This window comes from Rhynchophorus ferrugineus, unplaced genomic scaffold (genome assembly GCF_030347505.1).
Source record: "Rhynchophorus ferrugineus isolate W39M unplaced genomic scaffold, kcgeb_rfMv2 rfM3, whole genome shotgun sequence".
In the NCBI taxonomy this organism is placed as follows: Eukaryota; Metazoa; Arthropoda; class Insecta; order Coleoptera; family Curculionidae; genus Rhynchophorus; species Rhynchophorus ferrugineus.
Window position 1 is genome coordinate 5,234,274 of NW_027472582.1, and position 27,737 is coordinate 5,262,010.

Here is a 27,737-nt window from a genome sequence, read left to right on the forward strand (position 1 = left end):
TACTATTAATATGAATTTCACAAAATCACAATTAGTTTATGTAGTTAAAACACTTATTGTTTAATTCAAATATCTCAAAAATAGTACTGTTTGGTTATTTTTAAAATTATTGAGTTTTTTTCTAATATTCCGGTACCGAAATCGAGGTTAAATATCTATGATAGAGATTAAGTTGATGTTTGCCAAGTTGGTGCATGGGTGCTTCTTAGAGTAACACTTCAAAAACATTTTACATTAATGACTCTTTAATATAGTTAGTTTTATTATAGTATAATTATCATGTTTTTACTATCAACATAGCAATTAAAAAACCTACCCTACAGATAATTATACGCAGTTCAAGAACTAAGATTGACCAGTATGGGGCAATAATATAAGAACCGGACTAATAAGATGCACAAGAAGAACACTTAGCAGAATATTCTATACATTATGAATTTTGTTTCATATGAAACGTAGTTATACTATTAATATGAATTTCACAAAATCACAATTAGTTTATGTAGTTAAAACACTTATTGTTTAATTCAAATATCTCAAAAATAGTACTGTTTGGTTATTTTTAAAATTATTGAGTTTTTTTCTAATATTCCGGTGGCGAAATCGAGGTTAAATATCTATGATAGAGATTAAGTTGATGTTTGCCAAGTTGGTGCATGGGTGCTTCTTAGAGTAACACTTCAAAAACATTTTACATTAATGACTCTTTAATATAGTTAGTTTTATTATAGTATAATTATCATGTTTTTACTATCAACATAGAAATTAAAAAACCTACCCTACAGATAATTATACGCAGTTCAAGAACTAAGATTGACCAGTATGAGGCAATAATATAAGAACCGGACTAATAAGATGCATAAGAAGAACACTTAGCAGAATATTCTATACATTATGAATTTTGTTTCATATGAAACGTAGTTATACTATTAATATGAATTTCACAAAATCACAATTAGTTTATGTAGTTAAAACACTTATTGTTTAATTCAAATATCTCAAAAATAGTACTGTTTGGTTATTTTTAAAATTATTGAGTTTTTTTCTAATATTCCGGTGGCGAAATCGAGGTTAAATATCTATGATAGAGATTAAGTTGATGTTTGCCAAGTTGGTGCATGGGTGCCTCTTAGAGTAACACTTCAAAAACATTTTACATGAATGACTCTTTAATATAGTTAGTTTTATTATAGTATAATTATCATGTTTTTACTATCAACATAGAAATTAAAAAACCTACCCTACAGATAATTATACGCAGTTTAAGAACTGAGATTGACCAGTATGGGGCAATAATATAAGAACCGGACTAATAAGATGCACAAGAAGAACACTTAGCAGAATATTCTATACATTATGAATTTTGTTTCATATGAAACGTAGTTATACTATTAATATGAATTTCACAAAATCACAATTAGTTTATGTAGTTAAAACACTTATTGTTTAATTCAAATATCTCAAAAATAGTACTGTTTGGTTATTTTTAAAATTATTGAGTTTTTTTCTAATATTCCGGTGGCGAAATCGAGGTTAAATATCTATGATAGAGATTAAGTTGATGTTTGCCAAGTTGGTGCATGGGTGCTTCTTAGAGTAACACTTCAAAAACATTTTACATTAATGACTCTTTAATATAGTTAGTTTTATTATAGTATAATTATCATGTTTTTACTATCAACATAGAAATTAAAAAACCTACCCTACAGATAATTATACGCAGTTCAAGAACTAAGATTGACCAGTATGGGGCAATAATATAAGAACCGGACTAATAAGATGCATAAGAAGAACACTTAGCAGAATATTCTATACATTATGAATTTTGTTTCATATGAAACGTAGTTATACTATTAATATGAATTTCACAAAATCACAATTAGTTTATGTAGTTAAAACACTTATTGTTTAATTCAAATATCTCAAAAATAATACTGTTTGGTTATTTTTAAAATTATTGAGTTTTTTTCTAATATTCCGGTGGCGAAATCGAGGTTAAATATCTATGATAGAGATTAAGTTGATGTTTGCCAAGTTGGTGCATGGGTGCCTCTTAGAGTAACACTTCAAAAACATTTTACATGAATGACTCTTTAATATAGTTAGTTTTATTATAGTATAATTATCATGTTTTTACTATCAACATAGAAATTAAAAAACCTACCCTACAGATAATTATATGCAGTTCAAAAACTAAGATTGACCAGTATGGGACAATAATATAAGAACCGGACTAATAAGATTCACAAGAAGAACACTTAGCAGAATATTCTATACATTATGAATTTTGTTTCATATGAAACGTAGTTATACTATTAATATGAATTTCGCAAAGTCACAATTTACTTAGCAGAATATTCTATATATTATAAATTTAGTTTCATATGAAACGTAGTTATACTATTAATATGAATTTCACAAAATCACAATTAGTTTATGTAGTTAAAACACTTATTGTTTAATTCAAATATCTCAAAAATAGTACTGTTTGGTTATTTTAAAAATTAATTAATGTTTTTTAACCTCATATATGAGACTTGATTACCTATGAGAGAACCAGTATTAAATGGATATGATGATCTAACATCCATGGTGATGAAATAATAGTTAAAATCCTTTCAATAATTCTTTTAGATATTTGTTTTGTGCCACTGTTGGCAACTATAGCATCAGTTATGTTTGTAACTAGCTGTATTATTCCAAAATCGCCTGTTAAATTGATCAAAATTAATGGGTTCGACGCAACGATTAAAAATATGAGTTAGTTATTCACAGGCCATTTATCTAACGTATTCCCATCCAATGATATATAATCTAAGGTAGATATATATCCTATTTCTCAGCCTGGAGTAGCTGTGAATCCGATTTTTTCAATGGAAGTTGCCACAGATATTGACAATAACATCAGTGAAGCATATTCCGGAAGATTGTTGGGATAATAATGCTAAAAAATCTAACAAATTGTCTGAATATATCGGATCTTTTACATGCGACATTAAAATCATTTGAGAAACTGCTGTTAAAACATATTAAACCATCTATAAAGATGCCAGATTTTCAGTCTTCTTTTCGTAACAATAAATCGACAATCGACCAAGTGACAACATTCCTCATCATTTCACAAGCCTTTGAGCTGCCGCTGAATTACTGTGGACTGCTGGAACCATATATTTTCTAAAGAAAATTTAGGGTCTCGATGAAGGGGCATTCTCGACCCTTAAGACTTTTTGACTGCGTTTTCCCGCGGCAGTTTATTGGGCCATTACTGTATGCTCTACAGAACTGATATCCCAACAACAAAAGAAAGGGTACTGGAACATTTGCGACGATAGAGTTCATTACATGTCATAATCGTAAATACATAATCACATATCACATCATATCATCTTCCTAACGCTATAGAAAATGTACAAGAGCAGTCAACATGTTCTATAAATGGATTAGAGAAAATACATCTTAATAACTTCAAATATTATCATAATGAAGGTAAATAGCTTAATAACTTCAAATGCTGATTTAGAGTTACGGCGCTAATGACAAAAACCCAAATCATTTGACGTATGCCCGATTCCTCAATCAGCGAAATACCTCGGCTTACATCTCGATAGCAGGTTAGTTTGGAAATATTTATTTATATATATATATATATATATATATATATATATATATATATATATATATATATATATATATATATATATATATATATTGGACATAAAGTCAAGCTACCGTACTGGATAGCAGGAAGATACTCTCAACTTGACTTGACCAAGTAGTAATCCAACGCTGTCAAAACAAAATTCTTCGTTAAATTACCTATGCTTAGGGCCAGGTAATCAACGAGGAAATGCACAATGATCTCGAAATCAAATGTATATACGAAATTATCTAAGATTTCGCCTTAAAATAAGAAATTAGGCTTATAGATCAGACAGGCTACTGGAAAACACGCAGAAAATCAGAAGAATGAAGCGAACCTATATAAGTGTATTTTTAATTTTTGCTCAAGTGTTTAAGTTTTATTTTAATTTACTTACCTTGCTTGTTTATTTATTTAAATATAACTGCACAATTATAGTAAATTAGTTTGTTAACTATGATTGTACTAGGAATATCTAATGTAAGATTTAAATATGTTATATGTTATATTATATTGTCGTAGAAATTTCAAAACCTTCATTGATAAATACATGGTATTTCAATAACTTATATCAAACAATTTAGAAAAAATTATTCCACCTTTGAACGCAAACCGTCTTACGTCGACGTCGAATAATTTCAAACAGAGAAAAGACTCCTTCTGATACCGATTGATGGTACGATATTACGTCCCGATATAGCCGGAGAGCTACGGCGCGAAAATTAAATTTTTATACGACTCAGATAGGAGAAATAATTCTTGTGTAAAAAAGCAATTTGCCAAAAGATGCCGAGTCCCGTCCGTCCACATACATTAAGCGGCAACGGCACGGGATAAAATAAAGGGTCGGAATAAAATGGGCCTCCGACACCAAGAGAGGCGTCTTTATATGGTATCCGGTTAAATATACGGGGACCAGAGCCGGTGGCGGAGGAGGAGGAGGGGGATTTTTATTTGACGGCCGTGAAAAGGTTTGCTTAGGAAAATTCAATTCGGACATAATTGCTTGTAAGACGAACGGGAAAAGGGGCCGGGCGATTTTAATTCTTTATACGGGGATTCACTTAAAAATTTAGTCCCTTAAGGGTCGATGATTGGGAGAATTATCCTCCCGATTTTTAATTCGTTTCCTGTTCGTATTCGAATTCGGGCTTCTTGTCGTTATTCGGACTTTTTCTGACTAGATTCGTCGGTTGGCAAAAATTAGAAAATGGCTTTGTGGTAAATTAAATATGATTAAGGGTTTATACCAGTTTAGATTTTTTTCTTAGAAAAAATATATTTGTTTAGAACAGGTGTGGTAAAAGTACTCGCCACCATTTTGATTGCCTATAACTTTGCTGAAAGAAAATATAAGTCAGTTTGTTTTTCATAAAAAGGTTGTTTGCTCTTTATATTTCTTTTGCATTATGAATGAAAAATTAATCAGCTAAATGGTGACCGCGATTCGCTATGCAACTTTTTAAGACATTTTTCATGACATCCTGCAACATCTGAGGTTGAATTTCTTCAATTTCATGACGAATATTGGCTTTAAGATGATATTGGCCCTAAGAAAACGTTTGATGCTGTTAAATGTGGAGATCTGGCCGGCCGTGCTAAATCGCTACTTCGCGAAATTAGTCTTCGTTTAAAAAGTCATTCAATAATTGAATTGTTGAACGACTTGTGTATACGGTGGCCCCATATTGCTGAAACCACATTTTTGGCCAATGATGTTTCCAGCATGAACACCACACGATGCAGTTGTTTTGAGTGGATGCAATGATGTTTCATGAATTAATTGAGGAGTCTGTATTCCCTAAAACCGAGTGTTCTGTTTGTTGACGTGGCCACTGAGAAGAAAATGGGCTTCATCGCTCATTATTAATTTAGGCCAAAAATCTTCAATTTCACCAAACAGCTTTAGGATTGCATTACTGTACTCAACTCGTTGATCAGGATCTCCCCGTAGGAATTTTTGGACTAATTGAATTTTGTACGAGAACATTTTCAAATCAGTTTTCAAAATTCGCTTTAAACTGCGTGCTGAAATGTGTAACTAGGAGTGGCATTAATGCAACCATTATTTTGAATAAATATTGTCACAATTTCTGCTCGTTCTTGTGGTGTATATTTATCCATCGAAAAACTTGGAAGTCTATAGAATATAATGGTTAGAACAAATGGTAGCGGGACTTTTGCCTCATCTGATCCTTTTTAAATTAATTTGGTTTGTTATTTTTTTGCCTAATTTCTTACAATATGCCATTGTTGGTTTCTTTTAAATCATTTTATTTCTGTAGAAATAACTGTTTTTTCTTATAAATATGTACTGTTCGTCAAAAAACAGTTTTTAAAAATTAGTCATAGTACCTATTAGCCTAACCAACTTTAATGTTCTGAATTTATTGTTTTCCCAGTTACGTGAGTCAGAAAAGGTATTATACAATTACTCTAGTATCCTAATAATCTGATTCTTCATACTTTCTTGGTCTCTTTCTGAATATGTAGTCATTTTGAAGCCGAAGACCCAAAATTATATGACAAATGACTGGAAGTTTTAATTAATAGAACATAGAAAATAATTTTGAGGGTCGAAAATTAAATTTAAGGGGTTATAGCACTTTTGAGATTTTTTAATGAATAAAGAATTTATATAAATACTTTTTAAAACAATTTACCTGAATCTTACTTATTTTTGGTGTTGAGTTTCTTAATTTCTTCACAATATAGTATTGATTATATATATTCAAAAAATGCCTTTTGTACCACATATAGTTATAGGTGTGGTAAGGTGTAGAGTTTATCTTGCCCAGTACTCAACGATTCCTTCCATCTTTTCTATCACATCAATTTTCTTGCTTTGCCCGGGTTTTTCCACTCTTATGAAGTATATCTCTAATATATTCATCTCAAGTACGGCATCATATATATGTGTTAAGGGGTTATACTGTTTTGAATTTATTTATTAAAAAAAATCGTATATACTTTTTAAACCAATTTAATTTCTTATTTCTCTATTAGCTCTTATTTTTCTTCGTACAGACAGATGTATGTTTTTTCCGATTCTGCCATTCATTTCCCTCTCCTAGCTACTACTACTTTCGATTTGTGCTCTCAGATATTTCACTCATCAGGAATTTCGTTTTGCTTTTATTCACTATAATTTCGTATTCTCTTACTCTTATATTTCATCTCTGTTTAAGATTTTAAGTATACGTTCTGGTCCAACTGTTAACGACATATTTTTTTCTATACTTTTATACACTATATGTAGTCCTGTTTCTGTCTGAAATTTCTTTTGTATCTCATCACTTAATATTTTTTTAATATATTTTCAAGTCTGATTTTACCAACTATGGGTTTATCTGGACTGGACCTACAGTTTAACGTGGGATCCGAACCACGGTCCTCAGCATTAATCCTACCGACTGGAGAGTGACCAAATTTAGAAATCATCCCAGAAGACATCCGGTCTTACCCAGCCTGGTTACTGGCGTGACTGGGATCATTTCCCGTGTCGGATTCTACACTCTTGCCTAGAACATTCACAAATTTTAAACAACCACAAACATACATTTACGACCATGACATAACAGAATTCGAAGCCGCGGCTATCGCAACAGTTGGAGGACCGTTCCATTGCCTTTAACACTGCGTCACCAAGACAGCTTGTCACTTAATATTATAAACAGAGTTATTTTTAAACTTCTGCTTTGTAGTTTTTGGATTATTCTAATATAATCCATGTTTTTCCTCTTACTTTTTAAAATCCAACTTACACATCAACAAACGTTAGGTATATCGGTATTTTTAGAGTTGAACATTTTTCACTATTTGTATTGTACTGAACATGTTATGTAGCGACTTATCTGCTACTGATTTTAGACAATTTTCTATAATATATAATATAACTAGTAACATTTATACTATTATTGTCGCTCGAGGAACGTAAATTTAATTCATTTCCATCTACCACGCTAGGAGCTAAAAGTAATTGCAATATTCCATGGGTAAATGGTTATAGTTGGCAACATTTCAATTATATCAATGAAGTTAGCGCTGTTTACAAGGGACGTAAAAAGCAATGGCCGTTACCGTCCCATTATATAGGCGAAAATCCAATTTTGATATGAAATTTTGTTTTGCCAGTAATGTCGAATTAAACCATGAACTTTAATTAATATATTCGGGATTTTTCTAATAGTACTAGCTGCATTTGACCAAAAGTGAATTATATTTTTCAGCTTTTTCGGGTTAGAACTATTGGTTCCCAGACTGAGCAGCTTTGATTAACTAAATTAATTAAAAATTAGGAGTATGGTGAACCAGATAGGGATTCTCTTATAGCATTTGTCTTTCTTAATGCCATTTTGATATTTATAAAGCCTAAGACCTACTTAATATTTTCCTTCAGAAAATTATTTTGGAATGGTTTGTGCCTTGACTTTATAATATAGTCTGTTGTTGCCAATGCCCATCCAGTATTTACTGCAAGTTAACACTCTGGCACTTTTATCTCTATGTTTCAAGCTTCTCCTTTATATATTTCTCCATATTTACTGGGGGTCTTGCATACTCTTATTCGTCTTAGTGAACCTTTTTTCTTTTGTGGGTTAAGAAATACCTGAGACTTCCTGTGATGTTTTAAGATTAAAGTGATTTTGTTTTTTCTGAATTGATCTTGAAACAATTAGTTTTACTTACAAAGTAAATTACATTCGTTAAAAATTAATTATTTAGCAAGTACCTAATGACAGCAAACTTTTTTTTCCTTACAAGAGCTGATGTTCGAACTTCAGGCCTCCCGAAAACATCCCCGCTCCACTACCCCCTCCATCAGTCACTTGAATCGCCATAAGTCAAACGATAAAAATTTTCTAATTACAATAAATTGCTTTTCTCGTCAATCAGTCTGAAAATTTCTCGACAACTTCAGAGTTGGCGTCGGCCCCGACACGGTGTAACAAAAGAACGGATCCGGTTCAGGCGCTTTATTTTCGAAACGGAATTTTCGAAGTCGACCGGAACTTTCAGAAGCTAAATTCGTTACTTTTTTTTTCTCTCCGGTCTTGGATGACGACGGATCCCCAAATCCACCTCCCTCCTCTCCCCGCTGAGTTGTTTGCAATTAAAATTTCGATATTCCTTTGTGTACACATATTTCTTTTGTTGAGTTTCCATGGGGTAAGCTGTATTATAAAATTATTTATGGTTTTCGAGCAATTACTAATCTATAGTCCTTTCAAAATAACAGTGGACTGACGTCATCAAAATGTTTCAAATATTCAAAATACATGACGCTACTAGAATTAAATCCATATATTTTTCAGTTAGCCCTAACATTTAAAAGAGGCTTGTATAAATTTGACAGCTGTCGCATCATTAGTTTGTGAATTATAGCATCTTGAGTGAAGCAAATTTTGTTATTGTGAAAAAAAATGACAAAAACGAATTTTGCCTATTGATAAAATATTGCTTTTTGAAGGGAAAAAATACAGTTGAAGCCAAAACTTGATTTGATGCCGAGTTTCCGGACACTGACCCAGGAAAATCAACCATCAAGGATTGGTATGCTAAGTTTAAACCTGGTGAAACGAGCACCGAAGACGGTGAACGCAGTGGACACCCAAAAGAGATTGTCACCGACGAAAACGATTAAATAAATCCACAAAATGATTTTGAATGACCGCAAATTGAAGTTTAATGAAATAGCAGGCACTCAAAAGATATCAATTGAACGTGTACCTCATGTCATTTATGAAAATTTGGGTATGATACAGCTTTGTGCAAAGTGGGTGCCGCGCGAGCTCACGTTGGACCAAAAACAATGACGAGTTGATGATTCGGAGCAGTGTTTGAAGATGATCAAGCGTAATAAATCCGAGTTTCTGCATCCACATCTGATAATGGATGAAGCATGGCTCCATCATTTCACTCCGAAGTCCAATCGACAGTCATCCGAGTGGACTGTACACGATGAACACGCTCCAAAGCGTGGGAAAATGCAACAGTCGGCTGGCAAGGTTATGGCGTCTGTATTTTGGGATGGGCACAGAATAATTTTCATTGACTACCTTGAAAAAGGAAGGACCATCAACAGCGACTACTTTATAGCATTATTGGACCATTTGAAGGACGAATTCGCCGAAAACGCATTTGAAGAAAAGAAAGTGCTGCTTTACCAAGATAATGCACCGTGTCACAAGTCAGTGAAAATGATGGCAAAAATCCATGAATTGGGCTTCACATTGCTTACTCATTCACCGTATTCTCCAGATCTGGCCCCCAGCGACAATTTCCTGTTCTCAGATCTCAAAAGAATGCTCGCTGATTAGAAATGTTCGTCGAATGAAAAGGTAATCGAAGAAACTGAGGCAAATTCTGAAGAAAAAGATAAATCGTACTACAAAAATTGTATCGAAAAGTTGGAGGGTGGCTAAAATCTTGAAGGGAATTATTTTGAATAAAAAAACTAATTTTGCTAAAAAAATGTGTTTTACTCTGGTAGGACTTTTTAATTGACCTGTTAAAGAACGCACTAATTCACTTAACAAAATTAGTACTGTTTGTTTTTACGAATCCTTCATGCAATGAGTCATATTAAATATTATAATAAATCCAAATATGCTAAATTATTAATTTATTATATATATATATATATATACATATATATACATATATATATATATATATATATATATATATATATATATATATATATATATATATATATGTTCATAGTTTTATATATTATATTTAATAAGTAATATTTAATAGTAATATAAGTAATATTTTATTTATTGTGTACTGATAATTTTTATCGAACACTTATACGAATAAGTACGGTTATCGCGTTGGCTTCACATGATTTACATATTGATAACGAGACAGTATAACAAATTAGACTGAGACAGTGGTTTCCTTTGTTTGGTGCTAAACAATTCTACGATGAGGCGTTGTAAATGTAATGTACCATTGAAAATAGATATGTAAGGCAATTTATATTGTTTTATTATTTATTTAGTAGGAGAACCGAAACCTCCGGGATCTGCACCTGTCGTATCCGTGTCGCAATTAACACAAAGTACGTATCTTTATTGTAGATATTATGGGTTTATGGATATATCGTGAATTAGTGTGTTGTAAGATAATATTTCTGTAAAATGTCCGTGTAAAGTAATTTCTAAATTTTTTAATGCTTTCCAGTTGAATTTATTCATATTCTCTTCAGACACGCATCAGTGATATAAGTGACGTTATTGATCGATAATAGTTGCCACACTTCTGATAAAATGATGATTGAATATGTCGCTGTAAGATTTCATGTGAAACACAAGTATCGAGCTTCTTTATTAATTTATCTAGCCTTGTGTTTCATACATTTAGTGGCCTACGATATTTATAAAAACTCTAATGACATTTTTGCAGATATAAACAAAACAATTTTTTCTTGACAGTTCACTTAAGCATTCATTATTACGAGGGTCACTATTTATATGTCGGTAATAGTAAGCAAAAACAAATAGTTAAGCTGCGAATATATTTTTATTGTTTTTCAAAGTAGTCGCCACGATGATCGATACACTTTCGCATACGCTCAAACCAATTTTCAAATCATTTATTCCATTCCGACATAATTTTTGAACGCTTCAATAGCTTCTGCGGGCGATAAAAATCGTTGACAACGCAGTTTATTTTTCACGGATGGAAAGAAAAAGAAGTCATTGGGTGCCAAATCAGGGCTGTACGACGGATGACCCATCAATTCGATGTTTTGAGTGCTCAAATAGTCTCTTGTTTGAGCCGATGTATGAGAGCTCGCATTGTCATGATGAAGAACCATCCGGTGTCTTTTGTTTGTTTTCTTTATTTCACCGAAAACGTCTGGAAAACAAATGGTTGTATACCAATCAGAATTTACTATTCTGTGGTGCTCTAGAGGAACTGTTACAATATGACGAGTTTTCCCAAAGAAACAGGCCACCATTTTCTTTGAAGTTCTTCGTGTGCGAACAAGTTTAGTTGGATATGGTTCATTCTGAAATACCCATACAGTCGACTGCTACTTACTTTCGGGCTTATAGGAATATATCCATGATTTTATCACCACGTCACCACGTCACTTATCACGATTTTATAAACGTCTTTCGAAGCACCGCGATTGAATTTGCCAAGCATTTCTTTGCACCAATCGACACGAGCTTTTTTTGAGCAATTATCAAATTATGCGGGATCCAACGCGAACATAACTTTCGCACAGCCAAGTGTTCATGTAAAATCGTATATATGCTAGTGGAACTAATGCTTAGGGATGTCTCAATCTCATAGTATGTGACATGACGATCTTGCTTAACTATTTAACACACAGCATCGATGTTTCCTGGCACAACAGCCGATTTTGGACGGCCTTCACGAAACTCGTCGGACAGCGAACTACGACCACGATTGAATTCACTAAATCAGCGACACACGGTGCTTTTTGATGGAGCTTCATCGCCAAAAGACAAATTAAATTGATTGATGCACTTTTGCTGTGATAATCCGCGTCGAAAATCGTAAAAAATCATAGCACGAAAATGTTCACCATTCAGTTCCATTTTTTGCCGGGACGAAACTTTCAACTAAATATGAAATAAACAAATAGCGTTCGTGCGACAAAATGTTCTGAGTACGTATATCGTCAAAAATGTTAAAATTTACAATGGAACCGTTAGGTGGACTCACATGACAACAGTGTTGCCAATTCGCGAAATATAAATAGTTACCCTCATATAAGTTCCGTACAAGTTTCAATGATTTTTCCTGAAGAAAAAAAGCAAAGTATAATTAAAATTATCTGGAATATCCACTTTTAAAGCATAATAACTTTAAAGTAAGTAATACAATGAATATGCCTTTATATAATTATTTATATATTTATATATGATTTATATTGAAATCACTGACTGTGAATGTTCTTTTTTTCTGTAAAAAAAAGGATATAAAGCGCTTACTATTTAACATAATCTTTTTTAACTCAATATATATATGTATATACATCATATATATATATGATGTATATATATATATATATATGTATATGTATGTAATATATGTAGTTTTTTTTGTATGCCTTCCAAATAATTGGTTTTCTTAGGGTATTTGTTTCAAAGATGACCTCGTCATTCGACCAAAATATCTTACCTCTCAGCCATTTTTTCAGATTTAAACATAGGATATAATCACACCGAGCCAAGCCTGGATAATATACTGGATGGAGTAGATGATGGTACCCCAATTTATGGATTTTTGCTATGTACACTCGTATGCATGCTTGCTAATTGCGACCTTTTTATTTCAAATTATAATTAAGTAATTTAGCAATTATTAAATTTCTAAATCGAAACAAAATTTGGAACTTCTTTGTTGGCATCTTAAGATCTACTAAAAAACGTTTCGAAAATGGAATGGAAAAATGTGGATAATTTAACTCAACTTTAAAGTTCTCCCTATATTTTAGATTTCAATAATTATTATGTTCTATTTTATTGATTGGCCATTTTTTGTTTAGCCCGAAAATGGTCACCGCCAGGAGGAGCTCCGGTAGTAACCGTATCGAAGCTTCCCATGGGTAATTAACATTTCTTTTTATTTGAAAGTCAACTAACCCTACTTTTTTAGAATGCTATGAAGCCCCAGTTGTTTCCATGGAGCCAGTTCCAGGTTTGTGATTTTGTTGCATGTTTTAAGAACATTGGCTAATTATAAATCTTATGAGCAGGTTCTAGAATCGAGTCCAGATCATGGACTACAACAGAGACGACATATCCAGGTAATTATTTATACAATTTTTTTTGAAAATGACCTGTGAAAAATATTTATTTTAATTTGGTTGATTCTATATAACATCTAGTGAATTAATACCCCTGCATAGCTACTTCATAAAACTATACCAATTGCCTGCGAAAAATATAATTTACGTAAAGAAGCAACAGTAGTTTCAATAATATTATAAAACTAAAAGCAATACAAATAGCTGTTGTTCAAAAAATAAAGGGGATTGTTTAGTGTTTAGAAAGTTACTAAGATATTTTTTCGATTGCAAAATGTTTTTTTAGCATGGAAATTACTAAAAATTCTAGACAAGTAAAACATAAAAATTTGTACGTAAAGGTCTGATTTAGAAAAGAGATAATTATGTTTCGTGCGTGTCATTTGTTTTTATATATACCGCAAAGATCTTCACTGAAATCATCGTTGTACCATTTTTCAGTAGTGTTTGGTATACAGAAGTTAGAAAATTACTTCAATAAGATGTATATTGAAGACCAGCATTTTTAGCAGATGATAAGATCAGAGAGTCATTGATTTCTTCTTAACAAATCCAATAGTAGTAAATTTGGTATGATTTATACTGAAATCACTGACTTTTTGAATGTTCTTTTTTTTTCTGTAAAAAAAAGATATGAACCGCTTACTTTTTCAGCGTAATCTTTTTTAACTCATTATATATATATATATATATATATATATATATATATATATATATATATATATATATATATATATATATATATATGTAGTTTTTTTTGTATACCTTCCAAATTATTGGTTTTCTTAGGGTATTTGTTTCAATAATGACCTCTTCATTCCGCCCAAATATCTTACCTCTCAGCCATTTTTTTAGGTTTAAACATAGGATATAATCGCACCGAGCCAAGCCTGTATAACATACTGGATGGAGTAGCTGATGGTGCCCCAATTTATGAATTTTTGCTATGTACACTCGTATGCATGCTTGCTAATTGCGACCTTTTACTTCAAATTTTAAATAAGTAATTTAGCAATTATTAAATTTTTAAATCGAAACAAGATTTGGAACTTCTTTGTTGGCATCTTAAGATCTACTAAAAACGTTTCGAAAACGGAATGGAAAAATGTGGATAATTTAACTCAACTTTAAAGTTCTCCCGATATTTTAGACTTTAGTTATTATTATTTTCTATTTTACTGATTCGCCATTTTTTATTTAGCCCAAAAATGGTCACAGCCAGGAGGAGCTCCGATAGTAACAGTCTCAAAGCTGTCCATGGGTAATTAAAATTCCTTTTTATTTGAAAGTCTACTAACCCTACTTTTTTAGATCGCTACGAAACTCCAGTTGTTTCCATGGAGGCAGTTCCAGGTTTGTGATTTTGTTGCGTGTTTTAAGAACATTGTTTAATTATAAATCTTCTGACCAGGTTCCAGAATCGACTCCAGATCATGGACTACAACAGAGACAACATATCCAGGTAATTATTTATACAATTTTTTTTGAAAATGACCTGTGAAAAATATTTATTTTAATTTGGTTGATTCTATATAACTTCTAGTAAATTAATACCCCTGCATAGCTACTTCATAAAACTATACCAATTGCGTGCCAAAAATATAATTTACGTAAAGAAGCAACAGTAGTTTCAATAATATTATAAAACTAAAAGCAATACAAATAGCTGTTGTTCAAAAAATAAAGGGGATTGTTTAGTGTTTAGAAAGTTACTAAGATATTTTTTCGATTGCAAAATGTTTTTTTAGCATGGAAATTGCTAAAAATTCTAGACAAGTAAAACATAAAAATTTGTAAGTAATGGTCTGGTTTAGAAAAGAGATAATTATGTTTCTTGCGTGTCATTTGTTTTTATATATACCTCAAAGATCTTCACTGAAATCATCGTTGTACCGTTTTTCAGTAGTGTTTGGTATACAGAAGTTATCATAGTAGAATTCCCTATGTATACCTCATTATCTGGTGAGTGTATGATGCAAGAACAAACTTCATTGACTTCAGATATTGTCAACAATTGCTAACACTTCTTGAGTCACTGGATTCTGTAGAAAAGGAATATCTGATTTGCTAAGCAGAACTTGTAAAGAAAGCTCTAGGGAAATATTTGTTATTGGAGGATTTCGATTAGTGTGCTAACTTAAAACTCATAATTCTCCCTGGGTCCATCACTAACATAAAGAATAATGGTCGGTAAAAAAGTGTGCTTTGCAACACCTTTGAGTATTACATGCACTGCTCCGAAATCTGAAATACCTATGTCTAGTTATTAAGGTGCTTATTAACGTTAATTATTTTTCTGAATATCATGCAAATGAAACTATAAAATTAGCCAAGAAAGATAATACGTCATCAAACAACATTTCAAGTAAATCTAAAACATATGGACCAGGTTATCTCTCCCAATATTCAGATAAGTTAATAATATATTAGGAACTTGCTTGTGTTTTGGTCACTTTTTTACTTTCAAAAGGTATTTATTGAAACCGTGTATTAAGAATGACATTAATTTGGCTATGACTGCCCAATCATAGAGGAGCTATCACTGTTGAGCAAGGAGAATTTCTTTAGCGAAGTGGCTGCGGCGGTGTATCCTTAATGTATATGTTGACGTCAGTAAATATCTGCAGTAACCATTTAATTCAGACTTAGCAACTCGTGGTTTATGGACTTCAATATTCTGCTTCAGTGTAAATATGGTTGGTTCCTTTGGACTAATGAAAGACTTTTCGAATTTGGGAATATCTTAGTAGATCGGCCTGACAAGCAATGAAACTGGGAATCATTTTTAAGGTAACTTTTCATGGTGTTCTCCAAAAAGTTGCTCCATCACTACTAAACTGTTTGAAAGTTTTGTCAGTTAGTTATTTTAGTACTCCAAACTTCTCTTTGTTACTGATATCAAAATCAACACAATAAACGGTTGAATGACGGAAATCTGACTCTTCCGTAATTAGAGTATGCACACACTAAATTTCTCAATTGTACTAGGTGGAAAACTACAATTTGATGTATAAGATTGTCAACACTATCCAATTTAAGGGCTAAGTTAGACTATTAAGCGTTTGTTTACAATTACATTGCTAATCAAAATGCAGGCAAATACCTAATATTTACATATAATATTATTATGCAAAAAAGTTTGATTACTGCACAATTTAAAAATTTTTTTTTATTTCTAGCTCCCCAGGTGACCCAATATACGACTGTTACTTACCCTGCAACAGAAACAGTGGAAGTTATAGAAGCCTCTAATATTTTAGGTAATTAGGTCTTTTTATATATTATAGTAAGCTTTATAATATAGAGTGCATGGATATGCTTGAAGGATTCGGTAAAAAGTGAAAGTGAAATAAACCATTAACATCTCAAAATCACCACTATTAACATTAAATTACTATAAATTTTATGCCTATTACCTTCGTCCACCAGCTTGACCTTCACGACATTCCAAATGTACTGTTTCTACACAAATTTTCATTATACCTCTATGAAACAAAGACATTTTAATTCCCTTTTGGTGACCGCTCATCTTAAATTGCAATCCCCTTGGAATATGTTAATTAACAGCAAATTCGATCCGGATTTGGTGGCCCTACACCTTTCCAGTATCGACGGGCTCATGGCTAGAGGTAGTCCAGCACTTTCTATCTACCTTTTATGGCCTTACAGCTTCAGATGTGATTATATACATCATTACATTACATTACATCAGTTACAATACCATCTCACTCGTTCACCGTTCAGATGGCCTGATATCCTGAGCCATATTACACTAACATAACACACTATATATAGCTATAACCATGTAATATGTAAAATTATTTAATTAATAATTGTTTATCAAACACTTTACTTGCAGCTCCTCCACCTTGCCATCATGTGACTACTGTTAGCTACCCCTCCTATCCCAGCTCTTCTATGGATTGTGTCGAAGTTATACAGGCTAGAAATATGTGGCAATAAGTCCTTATATTTGATGTTAATATTTTAATCCAATAATATGTAGAATTATAATTCCAATTGAATTTAAATATAGTATCACGAAGTAAAATTATCATTTTTTTATCATTAATTTTTCCTTTAAATAAGATTGTAGAACTTTATAAAATCTGAAAATATATAGAGCCATGGGAAAGAAGCTAACTGTAAGAGATAGTTTAAAATATCATATGGAACAATGAACTCAGTCAGCCGCTAAGCAAAATGGGCAAGGCTAGCTTGCTTGGATGGTCTATAATTTGGTAACTCAGCGTTTGTTCTTACAAAAACATACTCTGGAATATATTAATAATCATAAGAAATGATATACTTGGACTATATACCTAGACTATATAATACAACAGAACATATATCCTATTAGAAGACAAAAAATAGAATAGACAGAATAGAAATAAACAGAATTACAAAATTGTATATATCTTAAAAATATTTATTAATATCCTGAAAGTAAAGTAATAAAATTTTAAAAATATAGTAAAAATATGAGTGAATATATATGAAATGATAAATAAATATATATGAATAAAGCAAAAAAGTCCTTTTACACTTTTTTTTATAGAAATATCATTTTATACAATAGTAAAAAATATATTTTTTGCAAAAATGACTACTCAGGTGTTTCATTCAAAACCTAACTAGTTAACATTCTCTGAAACTCTTAACTCTGAATCATGAACAGGATTACGAACATTACAACCATCATAAGCTTTTTGTTGAAATAGTAATCTTCCAAATATTTCATGCCTTTAATATTTTTTAAAACCAGCTTTTTTTTTTAAGTTGCGTTTTAATCATAAAATATTTTTTTTAGTATATATAATAATATCGATTTCCCATTAAAGAACAACAAGCATAGTTTAGTTCCACTGTTTTCCCATGTATATTTATATGGAGGTAATAAATATGTGTATAAAATGTATGTATAATTAGTTTGAGAACCATATGGTCCGCATAATTAGTTCCCTGAGTTCCCATTTTTCCAAATTTATTAAGTAAAAACTGAAAAGTGTCAATTAAACTGTGAAAGAAAAGTGATTGTAGAAAATAATATTTTGTAGCTTAAGAAATCTCGTCCCAAAATTTCCTGATAAACTTCCTGATATATTTTCCTGATATATTTTTATAGATTTTCCTTTCCTGATATATATATATATATATATATATATATATATATATATATATATATATATATATATATATATATATATATATATATATATATATATATATATATATATATATATATGGCTGTGGCTAGAATATCATCTCTATTCTTCCAAGATCAATATGGATTTAAAATGACTATTTGTTTAGTTTGTTGACTATAGATTTTATTATTTCGAATTTTATTAACAAATTTAAACTATATTTATTTAAATTATTTAGATAAATTGTCTACGTTAAATTGTTTATATAAGTGAGAAAGCAATTAATACGGTGATGAAAAAGTAATAAGGTATTTAGAGAAGGATTCGCAAACGTAGTTTCAATATCCTAGAACCAATTATTAGAGATTATGCGGAGAAAAATTATTACTAACTAATATTGTAAAATATCAAATAAAGATACCAAATGCCTTTCTTTAACAGACTTCGAGAAAGGCTGAGGTTCGATATTCGGCTGTATTTTCCTGGAAAGAGAGGGGATCCCATTGGAACAAAATCAAAAGTCATATACGTGCTAAATTATCCTGTACTAGTTACAGCTGATTAGCACACCTGATAATATATATTGATATTTCTATTTTTATTTCGATAACATTCACAAAGTTATCGTCAATAAATCTATTAGTTTATCTTATCTTAGTTATAATTGTACAGTAAGCAAATTAGTGGAAATAGTCGATACGTTTATAATTTTTTTAAAACGTATTTGTGTGTTGTCATATATAATGTACCGCCCAAGCTGTTCTTGTTTCAATTGTCCACCCCCGCATTGGACTACAGGTAATTCTTTAAACTATTATCGTCATATGTAATGCATATGATTAGTATTAACATTTTAAGCCTTATGTTTCCATATTGACAGCTACATTTTACTTATGCAAATAAATTATGTTCTTTTTAATCCCTACATAAGCCGATTTTGTTAGATGTACAGACTAGACAGATAGATAGAGACATGAGTTTGATTGATCAGTTTGATTTCTCACTTTAATGGTTATGCATAGTTTTCTCTTATATTATCTTTAGTTAAGAATTGATATGTCATTCGAAAAATTATATTGTGTGTTGTTGTGTGTGTTGATAATATAAGTTAAATTTTTATTTTTCATATACAGTTATTGCCACCATATTGCAAAATCCCTGAAAACCTAGTGTGATAGGTTGCTAGGTTGCCCACTATGATAATAACTTGACTAACTATATTAATAGACCAAGGATTGACGAAAGATATAAAAATTGCATAAACATTGAAAACTGATACTATTGTATTGACAATTAATAAAAACATCCTCCATTATAATAGATATGCAAATTATCAAAAGAGAACTGGATGAATCAAAATTGTATACTTATTTACTTACTTTGAAAGGCACGATGATATCAGATATTCTTATTATTGTTTTTATTCTTTTTTCTGTTTAGGTCCACGATACCGACGGTACCCTCAATATCCTTCCTGGCCCACAACTGATTATGTTCAAGTAATTGAGGCAGAAAACATATTAGGTATTTATAATTAGTTAAGAATGTCAAAAATAACAAACAATCAAGTATTTTTAACAAAAAACCGAACCGACTTCAAAAAATAAATAAGGAGCTTACTAAAAGTTATAGAAATATCAAACTTTTTTAAGATTTTTAACACAAAAAATATTGTAATATAAAATATATACTTAATAATCGTTGTAATAACTAAATAAAAATAAGCAAAATCTTATTTAAATTATCTACTCTACCTATTTTATATTCCAATACACACACTCAATTTGGCTTAATACTAACCTAAACCTATTTATCTATTTACAATATTATTTTATATTACGTATTACCAACCGAGTACCTTGATGTTGAAGTGAACCCAAGCAGTTATATTAATTAAGATCTGTTTTGTTGGTAATTTAATTTTTTGTATATGTTATAAAATTACATTATTATTTTTGTATTGTTAATATAATATTATTTTGTTTATTATATTTAATTTAATATTACAATGGGTATGATGTATACGGGTATGTGTAGTATGATGAAAAATAGGAATAAATAAGCAATGATTGAAATTAGGGTGCCTCAGGTCCCGAGGTCCGCTAGCAATCCTAGGTTAGTCGACAAAAGATTTAACTAAACAACAACAAAAAGTTATTTCCCCGCCGGGAATCGAACCCTGAATCTCCGTTTGTGAACTATAACTGTAACCATTACACCAAGAAGAAGTTATCTATAATATTTCTATGAGGTCTTGTATACTATAGTTGGTGCTTAAAAAGAAAACTGAATGGCTTTTGCACTTAACAGCTTCCAATTTTCCGCACATTTAGTAATACATATATATATATATATATATATATATATATATATATATATATATATATATATATATATATTTAAAATAAAATTTACTAGAATTCAATTATTGTTATATTCTATGAACAATATCTAAATACATTTAATTTAGTAATGTAGGATTTTGCTTTTTGTAATTGTTACTATTTCCCAACATTGCAGTGCCAATTTCTTTCAGATATTTGAGCTGATATATTGCTGTGTCCATATTGTCAATCAAATAGTCATGTAATGTTAAATCCATATTGATCTTGGAAGAATAGAGATGATATGCTAGTCATAATTTAATTATAGTAGAACAAACAGTTTTAAATCAAATTTACCCTAGACCATATCTATATTTGTATGTGCATAATGATAGATGAAGACGAACAGTATTCAAAACTGACCGACAGTAAAAACAACCAAAAAATTTAATTTAGAACAAGCTGAAAAATTTCAAGACAGCCTTCGTAATAATTATATGAAATTTGTTGTACTAAAAATTTGTGATATTTCATTATTGCTCCTCTTACTACTTTAGATATTAATTTAACTTTATTTTCTAATTTTATAGATAAAAATGTGGAAATACCACCACCTCCAGGACCTGCACCTGTTGTAAGCGCATGGGAATTGGTTGACTACCCTTATATGGTTGAGCAACCAAATCACCTTGGTAAGAAACATTATAATTGTGCTTGTAATTGTTATAATGATGTATACATGTAAGTTGTCTGACAATAGCTCTCTCCACTTGCAATAGAGTGATTCATGAAATAACATTATAGATAGTTTATAGTAAGTGGTTAAGAATGCTTGTTGCTAATTATATAGATACAATCTTTTTAATAACTTTGCTATATTATTACTTCATAAAGAAAACTGCTGAAGAAAATTGGAGTAAATTATTTGTAAATATCTTTATGGATACATCAATGATGGCACCTTTGACGGGAACAGGCAGGATTCAGGCAGGTCATGATGATTGTAGATGAAGAATTAGAAGGGTTTCTGGATGAATATGCATTTCAAATTCAAGAAGAACTACTACACGTCGATCAATTAACCATTTCCACATGATTAGCAGCCATTGAAATGACTGAGAGCAAAAAAATAGCAGTTAAATATGTAGAAATGTGTTTCTGTGGAAAAATTTCCTTAATAATCTAAAAATATACTAATGTAATCATAATAATGAATAATATATGCCACTGTATTATCCGGATTTTGCATTTACATTCGATGACAATAATTGAATTTAATTAATGGCCTAAGGTTTGGCTGGGGTGCTATATTTTTATAAGAAGCAGTAAGAATAATCAATATATTAGTTGATTTAAATAAATCAAGATTATGTGAAAACTTAGCTTATAATTTAAACATAAGAATATCAACACAATTATTTCTTTTTTAGTAGATCAACTACAGCCCCGACTGCCTGAATTAACTGTTACTGAAATAGTAACTCCAATAGGTATGAACAATAATAAATTGAATAATACGGCCGTAATAAGTATTCTTTTACAATATTAGATTTAGAATTGAATCAGCCACATCTTATAGCAGAAGATACAACTCAAGAACAAATTCCTGTAACCGGTGAGTTTATTTATTATTTTTATATTAACACAACACACATTTACATACAATAGTCTTGGTACTTAATATTAATTGATATCCAATATTACGTACTTTTTGTATATGCTATATGTAATTGCCCGAGAACTATATGAGTGATTTAGGAAAGATAATAAGAAATATATTCGCATTTAAATAAAATACTTAAAACTTTAAATTAAATACTTAATAAAAGCTTTATTATAAAATTTATCAAACATAGTTATTTCTAATCAACACTTTCTTTGTGTTAATTACAAAGAACTATCTGCAAATATATGATAAAATAGCTTCAGTCTTAGATAATGTACTTCATTTGCCTGTTGTCAAGGGGTGGTAGAAGGTTTGAGACAGTAATATATAATATATACTAAACTGTTTTTTAAATACAAGATACCAAGTTGATTCTGTCAAGTATTCAATTTTAACTATATAAACATAAACACTATTTAAGACGATATAACATGTATATGTTCTGATATTTCAGTACTGATATTTTCTTCTTTATTATAGCAGAACATGATCCTCCACCTCCATATTCTAGTTTGGGAATAGGTGAGAACGTGGAAGGGGTTATTATAACCACTCCGTATTATTTTTTCTTTCTCGATTCATATCTTTATATATGAAATAACATATATAAGGTGTTCTCTTTATAGACAAGCCTGCGGAAAATATTGAAGCTTCGGGTTCAGCAACAGTTCCTCATGTAAGAACGCTTTTGGATGAAAATGGAAACTTAGAAGATGAAGATAACGAAGGTAAAAAAATCCACTTATTTCGCTTACCATTTTCTGTAAAAAATGTCACGGAGAAGTGTCACTGAAATATAGAAAAATAGAACAAATACTCAGGGATCATGTCCATGATAATAACTTTTCTTGTACACCAGTTTTGTAGTGATGAATTTCTTGTTAAAATATCTGTTATCTGCTTATATTATAAAGTTACAAATAGTCTTCAAACATACAGTTTTCTTTCTAGGCAATTTATTAAATCATATGGCGATTTTCGGACAATAACTTCATTTTGTTGTTGTTTTATACAAGAGTATTTGTTAAAAGTTGATCAGAATGAAGCAAGTTAACTGACATTCCTGACCTTGTTTGAACGTTTTGTACCATTCACATAACAGGTCAACTGAAAAGTCCCCGACCTACCATAGTAAAACATATTTTTTTGGCAAAATTGATCTTTTTGTTCAACATAATTTCCTTCAAGGGTGATACACTGATTATAACAAACCTCCAACTTTTCGATACCATTTTTGTAGTACCATTTGTCCTTTGCTTTAAAATAAGCCTCATTCTCGGCGATAACCTCTTCATTCGGCGAAAATTTATTCCAACGAGCATTCTTTTGAGATCTGATGATACAGACGCCATAACTTTGCCAGTCGAATGTTGCGTTCTCCCAGGCTGTCCATCGTGTCCATCGTGTGCAGTCTATTCGGATGGTTGTCGATTGGATTTCGGAATGAAACGATGGAGCCATGTTTCATCCATTGTCACATATCGATGCAAAAACTCGTTTTATTACACTTGATCATCTTCAAATACTGCTCCGAATCATCCGTTGTTGTTTTCGGTCAAAAGTGAGCTCGCGCGTCACCCACTTCGCACAGAGCTCTCAAACATCCAAATATTCGTGAATGATATAATGTACACGTTCAATTGATACTTTTAGAGTGTCTGCTATTTCATTTAATTTCAATTTACGGTCGTTCAAAAGAATTTTGTGGATTTTTTATTGTTTTCTTCGGTAACAACCTCTTTTGGGCGTCCACTGCGTTCACCGCCTTCGGTGCTCATTTCGTCACGTCTAAACTAAACATAACAATCCTTGATGGTTGATTTTCCTGGGACAGTGTGCGGAAACTTGGTGTCAAGCCAATTTTTTTGCTTCGACTGTATTTTTTCGCTTCAAAAAGCTATATTTTGTCAACACGCGAAATTCCTTTTTATCAATTTTTTCCACAGTAGTAAAAGTTGCTTCACTCAAAATACTATAATTCACAAACTAATGATCACAGCTGTCAAATTTATACACGCATCTTTTGAGGGTTAGATTAAACTAAGAAACATATGGATTTAATTCTAGTAGTGCCCTCTATGTGTCAGGCCGGGGACTTTTTTATGGGCCTTTTTTCATCACACACCAAGAATATATTTTATTTAGTATACATGTCAATGTTTCAAGAGCGATATTGTTTGAGTTTAGAGATAATGAAATGTTGATGAAATATTTAATGTTTCAACGTAATTCAAACATAGAAAATCATATACTCTGTAGAAAATGATACAGTAGTTTAGGGACGTTAAAAATATGAAAGTCAAATGTTGTAACCATTAATTACCAATGAATTTTTAAGAAATATTTATCGTATTTCATGGTCCATATATTTCTTTATTATCACTGAAAAATCAATATATATTCTAATTAATGTTGTATTTCTTATTTCTCAATTTTTTTGTAGCTCAACTGCCTGAGAATAATCCCCTACCAGGTAAGTCGAATTATTTATTCTATCAACTAAAGACGATTTAACGAACTATATATCTAATGTAATATTTTTAGATACCGCATCGGCCAGAAAAATGAGTGAATGGTTAGCTATGACCAAAGATTCGGGAACACATACACCTTTAGGTAAAGTATAACGTTCCTCATAGAATTCGTTCAGTTTTATGGCATCATTCATCTTTTATAGCGTTTTGCTGGAAGACGTTACAGTTCTAAAACTGAATAAGAGGTCAATTGAAAAGTCCCCAACCTACCATAGTAAAATACATTTTTTTGCCAAAATTAGTCTTTTGTACCCAACATAATTCCCTTTAAGCCCTCCAACTTTTCGATACCATTTTTGTAGTACGATTTGTCCTTTGCTTCAAAATAGTCCTCAGTTTCGGCGATCACCTGTTCATTCGAAGAAAATTTCTTCACAACGAGAATTCTTTAAGATCTGAGGACAGGATATAATTGCCGGGGGCTAGATCTCAAGAATACCGTGGATGAGGAAGTAATTCGAATCCCAATTCATCGATCTTTGCCATCGTTTTCACTGTCTTGTGACACGGTCTTTTGTCTTGGTGAAGCAGCACATTCTTTCTCTTCAAATGCGGCTTTTTCGGCGATTTCGTCTTTTAAACTGTCCAATAATGCTATGTAATAGTCGATGGACCTTTCTTTTTTAAGGTAGTCAATGAAAATGATTCTATGCGCATCCCAAAATACAGACGCCATTATCTTGCCTGCCGACTATTGCGTTTTTCTACGCTTTAGGTTTATCGTGTGCAGTGCACTCGGGTGCTGTCCATTGGACTTCGGAATGAAATGATGGTGCCCTGTTTCATCCATTGTCACATACCAATGCAAAAACACGGGTTTACTACGCTTGATCATTTTCAAACACTGCTCCCAACTCGTCGTTGTCTTTGGTCAAAAATAAGCTCGCGCTGCACAAAGTCTCCACAGAGCACAGAGCAAATATTCGTGAATGATATGATGTACACATTCAGTTGAAATCTTATCTGTCTGCTATTTCATTCAATTTCAATTTACGGTCATTCGAAATCATTTTGTGAATTTTTTTTAATGTTTTCGTCGGTAATAACCTATTTTGGGCGTCCACTCGGTTCGCCGTCTTCGGTGCTCATTTCACCACGTCTAAACTTAGCATACCAAACCTTGATGGTTGATTTTCCTGTTGCAGTGTCCGGAAATTCGGTATCAAGCCACGTTTTTGTTTCAACTGTATTTTTTCATTCAAAAAGGAATATTTTATCAACACGTGATATTCCTTTTTATCAAATTTTTTCACAATAACAAACTCAAAACTGATTCACTCAAAATGCTATAATTCACAAACTAATGATCTGGCAGCTGTCAAATTTCTAGTAGCCCCATCTATGTGTCAGGTTGGGGATTTTTCAATTCACCTGTTAACTATAAAAGGGATACATTAAACTAAACTAAATTTTTGAAACCAATTTACTAAATTAAAATTTTGTATAAAAACGAATGAGCTTGTCAAAGTCGACCGTTTGTCAAACGTATGCAAAATTGTTGAAAGCAATAGTGTTTATATATTATAACTCTATTCAATAAACTATTGTGGCTGTATAATTAATTGTAATTTTCAGATATACTATAATGTTAAAAGAAATTTTATTTGATAACATTTTTGTTAAATTATTTTATTTAGATTAGAATTGTGTTGTATGTCAAAGCCAAACTGAGCTAAAACTCAGTTGTAACAGAGTTGATGGGGCAACATTGCGACGTTTTGATGTCATAAATTTAAATAACGTATGCACAAAATAACTTTGAACAGACCATAAATGATTAATCTCTGATTCGTCGGAAGCCAACAAGTTGACATTCATTAATTCGTCCTAGATTTATTCAAAATAGTATTATAACTTATAACTTGATGAGCTAAAAGGAAATCCAAAGAAAACTACACATTATTTTAAAAAGTTTTAAAAAAATTAAACATTATTTAAGTTTACATATTATTTTAAAACATTTTTGTTACACATTTTGTTTAAGTCGCAAGTATTATCGTCTACTAATAATGTTTATAATTTCTGGAGAGGGTCTAAAATAGAAAATATATAGATATTACTTAAACTAATTAAATGCAAGTGTCTTAGCATAGAGACATAATTAAAATGACAATTGCAGTGCCATCTAATTTGTGAGCGCCATGACACAACAGTTCGCAAAAACTGAGTGAACAGTAACTGGTTAAGACAAATAATAATAAATTAGACATCGAAAAAGCCATAAAGGTTAGTGAACTGTTGGTGTTCATATAATAATAATTGCTGAAGGGTAATATGTTGATGAGTGATGTTAAAAGTTTGAAAAAGAAGTCTATTTCTGAAAGAAAGTGTTTTTTTCATTGAGATATTTTTAAATTTATTGTAGACGACACCGATCTTCCTCCACCTTACTCAAGTTTGGGATTAGATAAGCCCGAAGCAACCGATGTGAAAGAAGGGGAAGAAAAGCGATGTGGGCGTAAATAGAAATAATGGCCATGAAACATTATTTTATTACTTAAGATATTTAAAAATACAGAAACATGGATCTATTATGTCATAACATATAATATATTTTGCTTTTTAAAATATTATATTAAGCAATATAATATTACAATAAAACACTCGTAATTATTACATTTTGCTGTTTT

At 31.2% G+C, this 27,737-nt stretch overlaps 1 protein-coding gene and 1 long non-coding RNA gene across 11 annotated transcripts in view; one reads left to right on the forward strand and one right to left on the reverse strand.

Annotated features, from left to right (window-relative positions):
* Nucleotides 1-27,737, reverse strand: part of LOC143193761 (uncharacterized) — a 539,327-nt gene that overhangs the window by 227,154 nt on the left and 284,436 nt on the right. The gene's annotated exons all lie outside the window — the stretch shown is intronic.
* LOC143193926 (uncharacterized) lies at nucleotides 10,455-27,723 on the forward strand. Of its 10 annotated transcripts, none has more exons than XM_076400367.1 (18): nucleotides 10,455-10,589; nucleotides 10,650-10,709; nucleotides 13,176-13,235; nucleotides 13,286-13,327; nucleotides 13,386-13,436; nucleotides 14,638-14,697; nucleotides 14,748-14,789; nucleotides 14,848-14,898; nucleotides 16,616-16,696; nucleotides 20,024-20,107; nucleotides 21,498-21,599; nucleotides 22,338-22,397; nucleotides 22,457-22,522; nucleotides 23,054-23,095; nucleotides 23,200-23,301; nucleotides 25,017-25,046; nucleotides 25,118-25,189; nucleotides 27,473-27,723. In XM_076400367.1, the coding sequence occupies exons 1-18, from the start codon at nucleotides 10,574-10,576 to the stop codon at nucleotides 27,571-27,573; spliced, it is 1,122 nt and encodes a 373-aa protein (XP_076256482.1). In that variant the 5' UTR covers nucleotides 10,455-10,573; the 3' UTR covers nucleotides 27,574-27,723. The 10 variants fall into 10 exon arrangements, with proteins under 10 accessions (XP_076256482.1, XP_076256483.1, XP_076256484.1 ...); XM_076400368.1 differs by having other exon boundaries at nucleotides 23,057-23,095; XM_076400369.1 differs by having other exon boundaries at nucleotides 22,341-22,397.

Bases quoted from the DNA above. Each gene is read 5' to 3' on its own strand.
- LOC143193926 (XM_076400367.1), top strand. The intron at 10,710-13,175 runs GTACGTATCTTT...TTTTTTGTTTAG, and splicing joins CGTGTCGCAATTAACACAAA to CCCGAAAATGGTCACCGCCA. The intron at 13,328-13,385 runs GTTTGTGATTTT...TCTTATGAGCAG, and splicing joins TTCCATGGAGCCAGTTCCAG to GTTCTAGAATCGAGTCCAGA.